The sequence below is a fragment of the Callorhinus ursinus genome, unplaced genomic scaffold, assembly GCF_003265705.2.
Source record: "Callorhinus ursinus isolate GAN/ISIS: 27379988/994484 unplaced genomic scaffold, GSC_fseal_2.0 scaffold22, whole genome shotgun sequence".
NCBI classification, from domain to species: domain Eukaryota; kingdom Metazoa; phylum Chordata; class Mammalia; order Carnivora; family Otariidae; genus Callorhinus; species Callorhinus ursinus.
The window spans coordinates 12020065-12034332 of record NW_027397084.1 but is presented as its reverse complement, the minus strand read 5'-3'; the positions used below and the strand labels follow the sequence as shown (position 1 = coordinate 12034332).

The 14268-nt window shown below is 40.3% G+C and overlaps 1 protein-coding gene across 3 annotated transcripts in view; it reads right to left on the bottom strand.

Annotated features, from left to right (window-relative positions):
* The window catches only part of LRRC1 (leucine rich repeat containing 1), a 125345-nt gene that overhangs the window by 22844 nt on the left and 88233 nt on the right, over positions 1 to 14268 (bottom strand). For all 3 annotated transcript variants that reach the window (XM_025890647.2, XM_073905108.1, XM_073905107.1), the window contains exons 5-9: positions 6111 to 6167; positions 5757 to 5820; positions 5298 to 5372; positions 2658 to 2802; positions 401 to 519 (exon numbers count right to left, since the gene is read on the bottom strand). In XM_025890647.2, coding sequence (XP_025746432.1) covers positions 401 to 519; positions 2658 to 2802; positions 5298 to 5372; positions 5757 to 5820; positions 6111 to 6167 — 460 coding nt within the window. The remainder of the gene's footprint in view (positions 1 to 400; positions 520 to 2657; positions 2803 to 5297; positions 5373 to 5756; positions 5821 to 6110; positions 6168 to 14268) is intronic.

The following is a 14268-nucleotide window of genomic DNA, read 5'->3' as shown; positions in this document are numbered from 1 at the left end:
CACAAAGAGCACTCATCCCTCCAGTCCCGCCAAGGCTTTTCGCAGCCAAACACCATTTTCTCCCCTTCTCTCTCTCTCTTGCCATTTGCTCGAAGAACCCTGAGAGAAGGTTTCCTCCGGCGGTCTTCGGACACCGTGGCAGAGGCATCGGCACATCCCCATCCCTCACTGGAGACCTCTGTCAGCGGAGCCTAACTACCACTCTCTTCACTTAAGCAGGTTAAAAGCCAATCATCTTTATGTCCTGCATTTGCTTCAAAGTCCATGTTTTTAGATGTAACATAAGAAGATTTCCATACAGTCCACCCCAATTATGAGTAAGTAGACTCTACCCTAGTAAGTCTTTATGATACAGAAACCACACTATACATATCCATTTGAATGTGCAGCCCACACTCACCAGGAGCCGGTTTTCTGTAAGAACTAATTCAGTGAGGCTTTCACAGTCCCCAACTGCTTCAGGCAACTGTGTGAGTCTGTTCTGATCCACCTTCAAGATTGACAGTTTCTTTAGTTTTCCTGTAAAAGTATTATTTCAACTCATTACAACAAGACAGTTACAACTGTCTTCCTAATCATCACTTGGTATCTCTTATCTGTTCTTTTTTTGTCTTAGTTATTTTTTTTTCCTCACTTGGCTTTTCACATTATGAAACCACATCTTTCTCATTTAGATCACTAAAGGTGGAGAGTTAATTTTATCAGAACATCAAAAACAGTCAGCAATTAGAAACAAATCATTTTAAAAGTCACTACATAAAAAAATCGTATCAAAGCCAGAAACTTTACAGAAAAACAAACCGCTAGCTCTTGACGGATCTTTGAGAACAGGAAATGTTTCGTGTACAAAGGAGAGAGACTTTCATCTTACTCCAAGAATCATCCTCACTAAAAACAAAAAATACAGTGTGGTTTATTCTATCACCTAGGAGTGAAATTGGCTTAGTGAAGGCTTCTGTAATGAAGTGGTTCTAGGTATGCAGAATAAAATGGAAACCTCTGAACCGCCACATGAAGAATTGAGGTCAGGAAGAGTGGATTTTCTGGTGGTGCCCACAGGCCATGGAAAAGAGGAATGGGGTGACCACAGCTTCCTCAATATCCCCACTGAGTGAAGGAAATCCTCAATCTTTTGGATTCTCATGTTCAACTATAATCCAAGGAATGAACCTACAGAGCAGATATCCTTCATTATCTACTGAGAGAGGCTGGCATGGGGACACTGTCCCCAGGAAAATCAGAAAATGGCCTCTCTCTTAAAGGAGACGTAAAGCTGGAGAAAGGAAAACGTTGAAAAAATTAACTTGCCCTGCGTGTTGTCACAGAGCAGGGCAGGAGAACTAACAGATTCGTAAGCTCTTTATTTAGCATAGTCAATAAGCTACTAACACTGTCTCCAGAGGGTTTCCACCTGTCCACACCGGCAGGAGAGGCACTGGCCTTCTCCACAGGGCACACTGAATTGAATCAACAGATCTCCCTCCAACTGAGGAGTCTCCTTAACAGTATTACTGGCAAGTGGTCTTGCTGCCTCTCCTTGAACACTTCAAGTCACAGGGCACTCATCCCTTCACTAACCAGCCCAGACTAACTGGTAACCAGTATTTCATTTATAACCTTTTCTTGCAGCTGTCTGAACTAGAAGATGCGGTAACAAATTGACTTCTCTTCTACAGGACGGCCTCTCAAATGCTTGAAGTCAGCCATCTCACGCCTCCTACTTCCTATGCCCAGCAACCAAACGTCCCCAGGTCCTACAACTGTTTTATTAGCATTCTCACCGACCTTCTCTACCTGGAGTCAAAATCCCTACCAATTTTCCAACCACTCTGAACCAAAAGGCAACATCTGTGTTCCTGACCCATTGCAACGATCAGCTACTGCTTTCATCCTGACCAAATACTAGAAGGGAAGTGGTCCTCTGTCATACAGCTTTTCCAACTACTGAAAATCTTTTACAAACTTTGATATTTTGAATAAGAGTTAAACAAAGGTCAAAGACAGCAATCCTGTTAACCACGTGGTTAAACACAGTTTCTTACAACCTCTAAGTGGCTTTGCTATGGTGGAGCTCCTGGTCCATGTCTGTTTATACCTTCCCTGTGTTTATTTTCTCACACGGGACTGAATGCCTTTATGGTAAAGGAAATGTCTGGACTAATTTATTTTAAAGGAAATGGCATAGAATGGTTAAAGGAAAAGATTATTCTCAATGTACTAGAAAAGGCTCAACTCAAACACACCATTCTCCCCAGGTCATGTGATACGGTCAGAGTCACTTTCTCATAAACTATTTAGGATGCACACTTAGAAATTTCTTAGAGACTGCTCCCATGTCTGAAACATATCTATTATTCGGACTAATCTCTACTGAAATCGCTGAGACAAGATGCAGAAGAGACAGAGGAGTCAACACTTAGAAGTAATCATACCTACAACTGCTACTAAACCAGGATGACAGAAATACTTGCCTATCGAGAGACTTCAATTGCATTAGATGTTCTCCGCATTCCTTCTTTAAAAACAAATTAATGACATGGAGACTAAAGAAGCCACATCCCCAGCATCTGAGAGTGGTGACCAAAGGATCAGAGTGAGCTCCAACTGCCTGAGATAACAGCCGGCATCTTTAGTAGGCAGTTACTTTCCATACTTACCTATGCCATCCGGAATCATTTCTATTAAGTTCTGGGAAATGACTAAATCCGTTAATGAAGTCAGGCCACTGATTTCTTCAGGAAGTCTTTCCAACCTGTTTTCAGAGACATCTAAGCACAGCAGGTTCTTCAGATTTCCTATTTCCTACATCAGTGACACAGAAAAAGAGGCTCATGCTTAAACCTGCCACAGTACAGAGGAATTTCTTACAGTGATTTTTCACAGTCAGATCCCAAAGTCATCCCAAGGATGTTTCTTTAGCGTTTATCTATATGAGAAGGCTGGAGTAAATTTCCAGACCCCTTTCCAATGCAAACGGGAAGCTGTAAAAATCACAGACACGGAGCTGGGAGGGATGCCAAGCCCTCCAACTTCAGGCAGGCAAGGAATCATTCTCACTTAACAGATGAAGAGACTGGCACCAAGAGAGAACAAATGACTCTATGGTTACATAATTAAAAAAAAAAAAAAGGAGTCTAGAATCCAGTTCAAGTTTAGAATCAATCACTTCAATAGCAGCTTATACTTCAGAGTGACCCTGAGATTTTCTCTGTTAAGAAACCATCTACTTTATATCTTCCATTACCGGTAGTACTTGTCACAACAAACATCAGTGCAACTATACCCCAGCAACACTGGGGCATCCACATCCACTGATGCCTTTAACCTCAAAAGAAGAGAGAAGCATCCTGCTTTCAAAGGAAACAGACTATCCCAGGAGCAGGGAAAGTACCTCAATGAGTCTAATATTCTGCTCAAGAGATATCCTGCCTTCCATTCACAAAATGCAGTTTCTCTCTTATGCTTGCCTCCCCTTTGCCATTCCACTGCCCCTGTATTAAATTCCTCTGGTCATTATCTTCCACCCAGACCGTTAGCTCTGACCCTCATACTCCCTGGCCAAGTCTGTGCTACAAACTCTTGTTTCTGTATTTTCCTCCTGGAAACATAGCTGGCTGTAGGTATGCAATCAGACCACCCTTCCACTAAAACATTAAAATGTCACGTGGCTCCTTGATATCTACATAGTAGATATCTATTGAAGTACAAATCCTTCAATCTATACTTACTTTGGTCTGATCTATTCTTTCCAGCTTCTCTCTTACCTAATACGCACCCTATGGACACGCCCCTGTAATTCCTGTCTGTAGGAAACCAGACTGCCTTTCTACTAATTTCAGGCCTGATCCTTGAAGGTGTTCTTTTTCATTAATTCGTTTTAACAATGCTTTTGTATCCTTTTCTTTCTGTCATCCATGACGACAGGGAAGTAATTCTGATTATTTGGACTATCTGATGAGTTGAGTCCTGGTTTAACAGAAGTTTATAAAGAGGGACGGAATGAGACGTTTAAATAACCATTTACAACAAGATCACTGGAATTATAATTTTTTTGTGTTCAGGATGTGGCATTTTGTATTTGTACACAATCATTTATGTACATCTGTACACACACACACACACACACACATTCTTTCCCCATCATGCCCCAGAACTGGTGTATTACTTTCCTGATAATCTCGTAGTATTTTTATTCCCCATCTGGTGACTCCCAAAGTAACCTGAATTCTCCCAACCAGGATTTCTCATAATTTCCTAGAGAAATCTAGATACTAATCAAACCTCCACCTATATCAGTTGCTAGTCTGTCTCCTTTCCCCAAATGCAGCCAAGACCTTAGAGAGACTGCAGTTAGTTCCTCCCTTCCTTTAGTTGTGAGTGAGGTCCTCATACTTCCAGTGCTGTAACTACAGCCATAACATGTTACTGAGTACTTTCTCCTAGAGTCAGACCTCCTGCATTAACATGGCATTCCTCACCTAAAGTACATAGCACCATCACACCTGCTCCAACCAGCTGAGCATCTGATCTGCTTTAAACCTAGACCATCATGAAATATACCTGAACTTTAAAGACTGGCTGTGAGATATAGCAAAGAATAAAATTCAGTAACAGCTGGACAAAACCTAAGTAATGGGAAAATGCTTGTTTTTTATTGTTGGATTAGTTGGCTTCTGTTTCTCTCTCACCTAAGTAGAAGGCAAGCCTGCTTACTAGGGCTCCATAAGATGATTATGTATATAGAAGTCTATGCAGACTCCATTTCATTTGGAACACGGTTCTCACATTTGGTAATAGTCGGAAAAACCTGAACACCTTGACAAAACAGCTAAACCACAAGCAGTATTTGCAAAAAATTTGAAATAAAAGCTTTTAACATTTCTTTGACATCAACTACTACAGAACAGAATGTGGTTACAATCTTCCCAAAGCACGTGGCACATCACAAAGAGTGGTATAAATGGATACCATCTAAGAATCAGGGGTCCTGGCAATTTACAGATTTGCTGGGCTTGAAGTAAGCCACGTGGGGAGCATGGATGAAATAAAATACAGACCTCACAAACTAAAGGATATATTTGCTATCTTTAGAAATGGTGGGTTGAGGCTTTCAGTTTTTCTGTGGCAATGTAGCATGATGAATGCTTAATATATTTTATCAAATGTGCTTTTTCAACCAATGTTTTTGGTTTTCAAGATCCCCCTTATAGAAAATTTCATGCAGAAGCAGGCAATACATGAGTGGTGTCTGTGGGTGTTTTATAATTTGGGGGAAACAATGTGAAATCACCACCTACCTGAGGTAATTCTGACAGCTGATTTCCATCCAACCAGAGATCCTTTAGATGTAAGAGAGCTCCAATTGATTCTGGCTAAAACAAACAAACAAAAATAATGTTATGGTAACAAAGATCCAATGTTTAGTCTTCCACTAAGAAAGAATCCCAATTCAACAGTTAATAAATGGGTACTATAGAGGATGTTTGTTGGGACTTCTCCAATGCAAGTCCCCCATCCTAAAAGCACTCCCAAAGCTCTCCAAGAATGCCGGTGGTTTCCATTTCTGCCCGTCATCTCGAGTCCTGACCCTCCCCACCCCTACATCGTAATTCCTAACCTGTGTGAACTGAAACACACTCTCTAATGTTGCCAAGCTGTATCTGTGAGAATACATCCCTAAAGATCACCCCTAAAGTATGTTTTGATCACACCTAAGGGCAAAATTAAATCTAAATCTCTCCTCAATACAGACTTACCAAATTATATATCTCATTGTTTCCTAAATCAAGTTCTTCTAGTCTCCGCAGCTGGGTAAGAGAGCTATAAAAAAAAAAAAAAAAAGGAGAAGGAATGCTTAGAGAGTACTTAGAAATGCTGAGCAATATGGTATTCCTCACGCGGACTCATTTCCAAAACTAAGACTCATTTGGACTGCATGGCTGTACATATTACCAAGGAAAAACTATTAATGGAAGGCTGGCATCTCCTAAACTTTCCAGAAGACACAGAATCTCTTTTTGACAAAGTACTGTAGTACCTTTTTTTTTTTTTAAATACTTGAAGAAATTCATGTAGTACAAAATCCCCTCTTATTTTGCCCAGAGACTCACTCAGGAAGATACGTAAGAAGATTCTCTCTCAGTTCCAGGGAAGCCAGGTTATAAAGACTAGAAATGAACAAAAGAAAAAACAATATAAGGAAAATTCCTGAGATCCTTCTTCCCATTCCCCCCTCTTCATACATACACTCCACAAATAGCAATTCTTAATAAAAACCTCATACGTCACTTCCTCCCAGGAGAAAAATATCTATAACCACTGTCCCTACCCTCATTAAAAACAACATACTCTCTACCTCCCAAGTTTTAATATTAAAATTAAAGGAGAAGCATCATCAACGTAAGGCGCCCTTATTTAAATACTTGTTACATTTAACATGTGAACATAACTCAGCAGTCATCAAAGACGACCACTGCCGGGACCAAGATAGAAGCCAAATATGTGCTTCCAGACTTCAGAATGTCAAATATGTGCCATTACCATAAAAAACAGTAATGCCTTTAATCTCACAAAGGTCAGAGTTCTTCTTCCAAACATCAGTGAGAGACCATCCCTGTTTGAAAGTAGTGGGCATCTCAGTCCAGAGGGCCCATGTGCTCTACTTAATATCACAAATTCAGGGCGCCTGGGTGGCTCAGTCAGTTAAGCGTCTGCCTTCAGCTCAGGTCATCATCCCGGGATCCTGGGATGGAGCCCTGCATTGGGAATCCCTGCTCAGCGGGGAGTCTGCTTCTCCCTCTGCCCCTCCCGCCTCCTCTCATGTGCTAGCTCGCTCTTGCAAAAATAAAAATAAATAAATAGAATCTTGGGGCGCCTGGGTGGCTCAGTCATTAAGCGTCTGCCTTCGGCTCAGGTCATGATCCCAGGGTCCTGGGATCGAGCCTCGAGTCAGGCTCTCTGCTCAGCAGGAAGCCTGCTTCTCCCTCTCCCACTCCCCCCTGCTTGTGTTCCCTCTCTCACTGTGTCTCTGTCAAATAAATAAATTAATTAATTAATTTTAAAAAATTCTTAAAAAAAAAAGATCACAAATTCACAGAGTACCTGGAAGCAACGGTATGGAAATGACGGCCATTTAAATGCATCAAGGACACAGTAGTAACACACCTCACATGGTGCCCGGAACACAAGAATGATTCAGTATATGGGAACTGTAATAAAGCTGCTTTTATTCCTATGAAAGGCCACAATGGCGCTCTTTTCTGCAGATTCCCCTGCCTCTCGGGTGTAATCCATGCCTATCGGGAGCATGGTGAGAGGAGACAGATGTTTTCCCTGGACACTGATTATCTGGGTCGAATTTTTGCAGGCAGTGGTGGCTCTGCCTCACCAGACACCTCACATGCCCAGGGGACGTCAGCACCAGCTCGCATTACTCATTCAGAAGGCAACAGATTCATCTATTACTCCACCAGGCACTGTACTAAGCTCTCCACCAATTGAAAACTCAAGCTTTTGCTCATCTCGCCATAGTAATGTCCAGATTTGGAGGACTTTTATTGTGTGAACACACAGAACACAAGGAGTCAAACATTATCCCAACACTCTAATCTGCCTTAATCCTCCATTCTCCTTCCAAAATGAAAGCCAGAATCATGGGTACTAACAAAGCTGGTTTCATAACATCAGAAAACGTAAATTTGATTTGCACAAACAGTAGATACACATATGTGAAGCCTGTTTGCTTGAAAATATATCTTAACTCGATGCTGAAATGCACAAAATCTGTATGTCCCCCAATTTTAGAAAACTCAGTACTTCACAAAGTGGAAGCAAGAAAAACTCTTCAAAATATATTTTAAAAAAATCAAAATCCGTGCTAGTAATTATGAATTTAATGCTGACATTCTTAAGAAAAAAGTGTAGGCCAATGGGAAGTTGCAGCAATGTAGCTCTACTGGGCCATGTGTTCACACGGAAGACAGAAGAACTGGAAGGAGAGGGAGGGGAGAAGGAACCACCCAGTATCTATTTCCAAAAGCAACCTGTAGATGAGGGTGATAAGTAACTTTTGTGAAGCCTCTGTAAAAGCAAAACACTGAACAACAAAGGGCTTTGTTTTCAGTTTTCATGTAACCCCTGGCCAGTTTTATTGAGGAGGTGGTAATCGTTTGGCTATTTTCACATTTATATTTTAACAATCACTGATGAAATTGTCATTTTATCTAGTCAACATTCATTGCTTTCACACCAGTTTTGATACATGAAAGGCATACACTTAATAAAAGGAGGAAAAAGTCCTTCCTTGTTTCACAAACTTTATTGGTAGGCATCACCAAACGCGCTCTTTAAAAGCAGTTTTCCTGGGACGCCTGGATGGCTCAGTTGGTTGGGTGTCTGCCTTTGGCTCAGGTCATGATCCCAGGGTCCTGGGATCGAGCCCTGAATTGGGCTCCCTGCTCAGTGGGGAGCCTGCTTCTCCCTCTGCCTGCTGCTGCCCCTGCTTGTGTTCTCTGACAGATAAATAAATAAAGTCTTTTAAAAATAAAATTTAAAAAAAAAAAAAAGCAGTTTTCCACAGGCCTTGATGCTGAGCATTGTCCTGAGGCCTCCTGCCTGACCCGGACCATCTGCCCGCCATCTCTGGCAGGAGGCGCACACACAGCTCCTCACACACGTCATCTCTTGATTATTAACAACCTATCTGGGTGATGACAGGCCGGTGACACAATTAGGAACATGGCGCTTTGTGTGAATTCCATTAGAAAATGGCAAAAGCACAATTCAAGTCTGGTGGGAAGCCAAAACTCCCGCTCTCACCCTACACCGCCGTGAGGCATCTCAGGGGCCCTCCATTCTCTGGACTCTCTTTATAATTTCAGTTTTAAAAGCACCTATCATATACGGGGCAAATATGCCAGTCTTACCTTCTTAACCACACCCAGAACACTAGGATTTTTAGTGTTTTATGTCATTTTAAAAATAGGGCACACATTTTTAAATTACCTTTACATTTTCTCTTGAGGATAAAAGGCACAAGCCATGGTTACTAAAAGCAAATAATGCTTGAGCAAAAATACTGCAAAAATGCCACCAGACTTCCAGACGTACAGAACTTGATAACGTCCCGTTACAGAAAACGCACGGTTCCCACCACTACCACGTTGACACCCAAGTAGAACATCCTGTTAAGCAAAAAGGTTCTGATTCCAAAACTTCTTAGTTTCCACTGGTTTTGGCCAGTGGGGGAAATGGGAATGTATATGGGTGTTATAAAAAAAATACCCGATTTTTGTAACTTTCCAAAATTCAAAAATTAATTTAAAACAAAGGATATAAAATAAGAGCTTTTCTGAGGTAATGCTTCCCCATAACTTCAGACTACAGTGAGCTGCGGGCACCGGCCAACTTTTAGAAAGATAAAAGTTGCATAGTCCCGGGGCAAGTACAGAATCCTACCAGCGCACTCCAAAAGATGGTTCTCCAAACTGTTCTAGTAACAGCTGACATAAAATGAGATCTGCCTAAATGCAGATTTAGACCAGAGAAAGTAATACAAAACTGAATGAATAAATGAACAAATGAATGATCTCCCTTCTTAGCCTTTCAGAATACAGCATGCATCTTCAACCCAGATGTCAGGATAGTGCCTTTCCCATCAAGGAAACCTATTCAATTCAGCACAAACATCTCTGCCTCCCTTACAGCACCTAATAAAAAACATGCTCTGGCAAGTGCTGGGGTGGGGGAGTCAGACTCAGTTCTGCCCGCTTCTGAGACCAGGCTCTTAATCCCTAGGCCAAGAGAAACAAGGAGACTCAAACTCCACATGCCTTTATCAGCCACTTCAGTTAAAACGTGATAGTATGGAGACCAAATAAAGCATCAGATGTTTCTAATACTTTTACAAATGTGAAAAAATGAGACACTTGAGACTCAATATGAGAATTACTGGTCTCTAACACTTCGACCACTAATAATGATACCAGCAGCTTACTATATGATAGAGATCGTTGTAAGCCTTCGACAAGAACCAACTTTGTGGATGAGAAAACTAAAGCAGCCAAGTATTCAATAGTAAGTTTTCCTTCTACCTTCCTCCTTCATCTATCCAGTTTCCCACCACTGAGACCCTTCTCACTGAAAATCACCCTTTTGCTACTTATATATTCATCCAGAGCTTTCTTTTATGCAAAGACAAGCAAGTATCCTCCCCATCTTCGCATGTAAGTTATCCCACACACATCTAGGACTTTGCTCGCACAGATTTCTTTTTTTAATATATTTTTTATTTATTTGTCAGAGAGAGAGAGAGAGAGAGCTGTGTACACAAGCAGGGGGAGTGGCAGGCAGGCAGAGGGAGAAGCTGAGCAGGGAGCCGGATGCAGGACTCGATCCCAGGATCCTGGGATCATGACCTGAGCCAAAGGCAGAGTCTTAACTGACTGAGCCACCCAGGAATCCCTGCTCACACAGATTTTTGTCTCATTTCTTATTTGTAAATATCAGTACTCTTTTTTTAAATAATTGCACAGTATATTACTTCTATAAACACCTTATTTTTTTTAACTATTTCCTCATTAACAGGTATTTTACTCTTCAATTTTAAAATCTGGCAAATTAAATTTCTGTGCAATACTGTTGGAGTGACTTTCCTACAAAAAACACGATTTTCTATTCTCCCTGTAACACCTTCCCACCATTTCTACCACCAAATGGGGTAAAACAAAACAATAACCACAAACAACTTAATAAGCTCTTACAGAAAAAGAGTATGTTGAAGCATTTCTTCTCACACTAATGCTTAATGTTTTACAGAGTTCATGATAGCAGGGACAAAAGTTACAATATTAAGTCAGAATGTAGGCCATCTGTATTTTTAGGATTCTATTTCAGGGACTGGAAGAGTGGTTACTTTAAAGAATTTACATCTGTTCTCCACTATATTTTAAAAATCCCCTTTTAATCCACTTGGATTTTTTTTTTCCATTTTGGTGGCCAAAATCATTAAGAAAGTAAAAAATAAAATAAACAGAGGTAGAACAAGCAGACAAATGGCAGTATACTATAAAAACATTAAAATATACAATCTATAAACATTCATGGCAATATTACTTGACTGGAGAAAACATTATTAGGGACAGGGAGAGTTTGCTTATATATTCATAAAATTTCTGCTTTTTAGTATTTTTATTTTTTTAAAGATTTTATTTATTTAGCTGACAGAGAGACACAGCCAGAGAGGGAACACAAGCAGGGGGAGTGGGAGAGGGAGAAGCAGACTCCCCGCGGAACAGGAAGCCCGATGAGGGGCTCAATCCCAGGACCCTGGAATCATGACCTGAGCTGAAGGCAGACGCTTAACGACTGAGCCACCCAGGTGCCCCAAATTTCTGCTTTTTTAATACCAAATTAGTATTTAAGAAATCTCTGGTAACAAATTTCCTTATGGTGGCTTTGCTCTAGAAACTTCCAAAAATCTTTATTTTTATTTTTGAAACAAACATTTTATAGAAATTCCTCGTCCTCAAAAAAAGAGCAGTAAGATTTATTCCTCTCAGGCAGCATTCACTAATACAATATAGGTAAGCAGCCTGGTCCTAGGCCTTATTAGTTAAGACCCACTCAAATTAAGATCATCATTCCCAAGGGTGGCACACCCAAAATCGGACCTATATGCTCTATTTCAACCTGCCAGGGAACCCAGGACCTATCCAGTTGCTCTACTTCTATTAGCAAATTGCATAATTAAATGTTTACTGATAATAACCATTTTGTTACTGACAGCTACATTCTGGGCACTGTAGAATGCTAATTTTTGAGGAGCAAATTCAAACAGAGATATTTGGATATATTTAGACTAACTTACTTTTTGTTCTTTTTTGTGTTTTGTTTTGTTTTTTTTTTGAGGGTATGTTTGTTTAAAGGCCAAGGACAGGGAATCTCATGCAAACAGATACATAAAGACAAATGCCCCCAGATGGAAACAGAGGCTTCCCGGATTCTCAAAATTCTCTACGAGTTCCCACTGGAGTCTTATAAGCTCTCAACCTCGCTCCCACTCCTCATGACCTGAAGGTCTTGGAGGCTCTGGCTATGTGTACCCGCCTTGTCACCAGGTTTGAGTAACTGAGGCAAAATGACCTCAGCACATTACTCATAAGGCTACATTAGAGAGTATTTCCTGCAAGAATAAACTAGGTCAGGCTCCCAGGTACAGTCTCATCCTTCAGCAACACTAGGTTTCAAGTTGGCGTAAGGATCTATCACCACTACCTGATTCTAAAAAACGGTCATCACCCAAAAAGAAACTTCACGCCCTTAAGCTATTCCTTATCCTGGCCCTGCTACCCACAACCTTATCCTTCCCCAGGCACTGGCAACCACTGATCTAATTTCTGTCTCTATGCATTTGCCTATATTGGATATGTCGTTTGAATGGAATCATACACCATGTGGCCTTTTCTATCTGGCTTCTTTTACTTAACATGTTTTTAAGGTTCATTCTGTTGTAGCATGTATCGGTACCCCAATACTTTTTTGGCTAAGTATTTCATTAGATGAATATACCACATTTTGGTTATCAGTTCATCACTGATGGAAATTTGAGCTGTTTCCACCTTTTGGCTATTATGAATAAAAGCAGCTATGAACATTCATGCACAAGTTTTTGTGTAGGCGTGTTTTAAATTCTCTTTGGTAGTGGAATTGCTGGGTTACATAGTAACTATGTTCAACTTTTTGAGGAAGGAGCTGCTCCCTCAAGTGAGAAGCATGCATCATTTTACACTCCCACCAGCAATGGTTGAGGGTTTCAGTCTCTACACATCTTCACCAACACTTGTTATCGTTATTTTTCTTTTTTATTAGAGTTAGTGGGTCTAAAGTGGTATCTCACTGTGGTTTTGATCTGCATTCATCTGATAACTAAAATGATGTTGAGCATCTTTTTATGTGATTATTGGCCATTTGTATATCTTCTCTGGACAAATCTCTTTGTCCATTTTTATTTTTTTTAATTGGGTTATTTATCTTTCACTGTTGAGTTGTAAGAGTTCTCTATATATTCTGGATCCAAGACATTTATCAGATACAGATACATAATTTGCAAATATTTTCTCCCACCTGTACGTTTTCTTTTCACTTTCTTGAGAGTGGACTTTGATGCACAAAAGTCTTTAATTGTGATGAAGTCCAAATTTATCCATTTTTTTCTTTGTTGTGTGGTCTTTCAGTGTCACATCTAAGAAACCACTGCCTAATCCAATGTCACGAAGATTTACCTGTTTTCTTATAAGAGTCTTAGCTCTTACGTTTAGGTCTCTGCTCCATTTAGAATTAAGTTTTGTATGTGGTATGAAGTTAGGGTGGGACTTCATTCTTTCGCATATGGATGGTCAGTTGTCCCAAGAGCGTCTGTTGAAAAAAACTATCCTTCCTCACTGAACTGTTTTGGCACTCCCGTCAAAATGAGTTAACTATAAATGCAAGGGTTTATTTCTGAATTCCCAATTCTATTCCAGTGAACTCTGTCTACCTTTATGCCAGTACGATACACGTTGATCATGGAACCTTGCTAGTTAAGTTTTGAAATCTGGAAGTGTGAATCCTCCAATTTTGCACGTCTTCTTTAAGACTGCTTTGGCTATTCTGGGTCTTTTATATCTCCATCTGAATTTGGAGATCAACGTGTCAATTCCTGCAAAACAAAAAAAAGCCAGCTAGAATTCTGATGGGGACTGAGTTGAATCAAGAGATTTGGGGAGTACTGCCATCACAACCATATTAAGTCTTCTAATTCATAAACACGGGATGCCTTTCCATTTATTTAGGTCATTTTTACCTTCTTTCAACAATGTTTTATACTTTGCAGTATACGTGTCTTACATTTCTTCTGTTAAATTTACTCCTAAGTATTTCATTCTTTTTGGTGCTTTATAAAGGGAACTGTTTTCTTAATTGCATTTCCGGTTTGTTCAGTGGGCATATGTGAAACATCGATATTACTCAGCCAGTGTTCTTAAAGCCTACCCAAGACTGGGAACTCTACAAAGACCCTAAGCAATGATTCCCTCCTCGGCTGCTGCCCTCCCATGCTAACTGGCAATTCAGTGATACGTAAAGTCATTTACTTAATTTTACCCCAGCATTTTCTAAAGGGGATATAAAGAGGTCTTTATAAAGTGTAAACATGTGAAAAAATTTAATGAAATAGAAAATGCAGCTTCTTCATGGAAGAAACTAAGTTCGAATCCCAGCTCTTCCATCCAC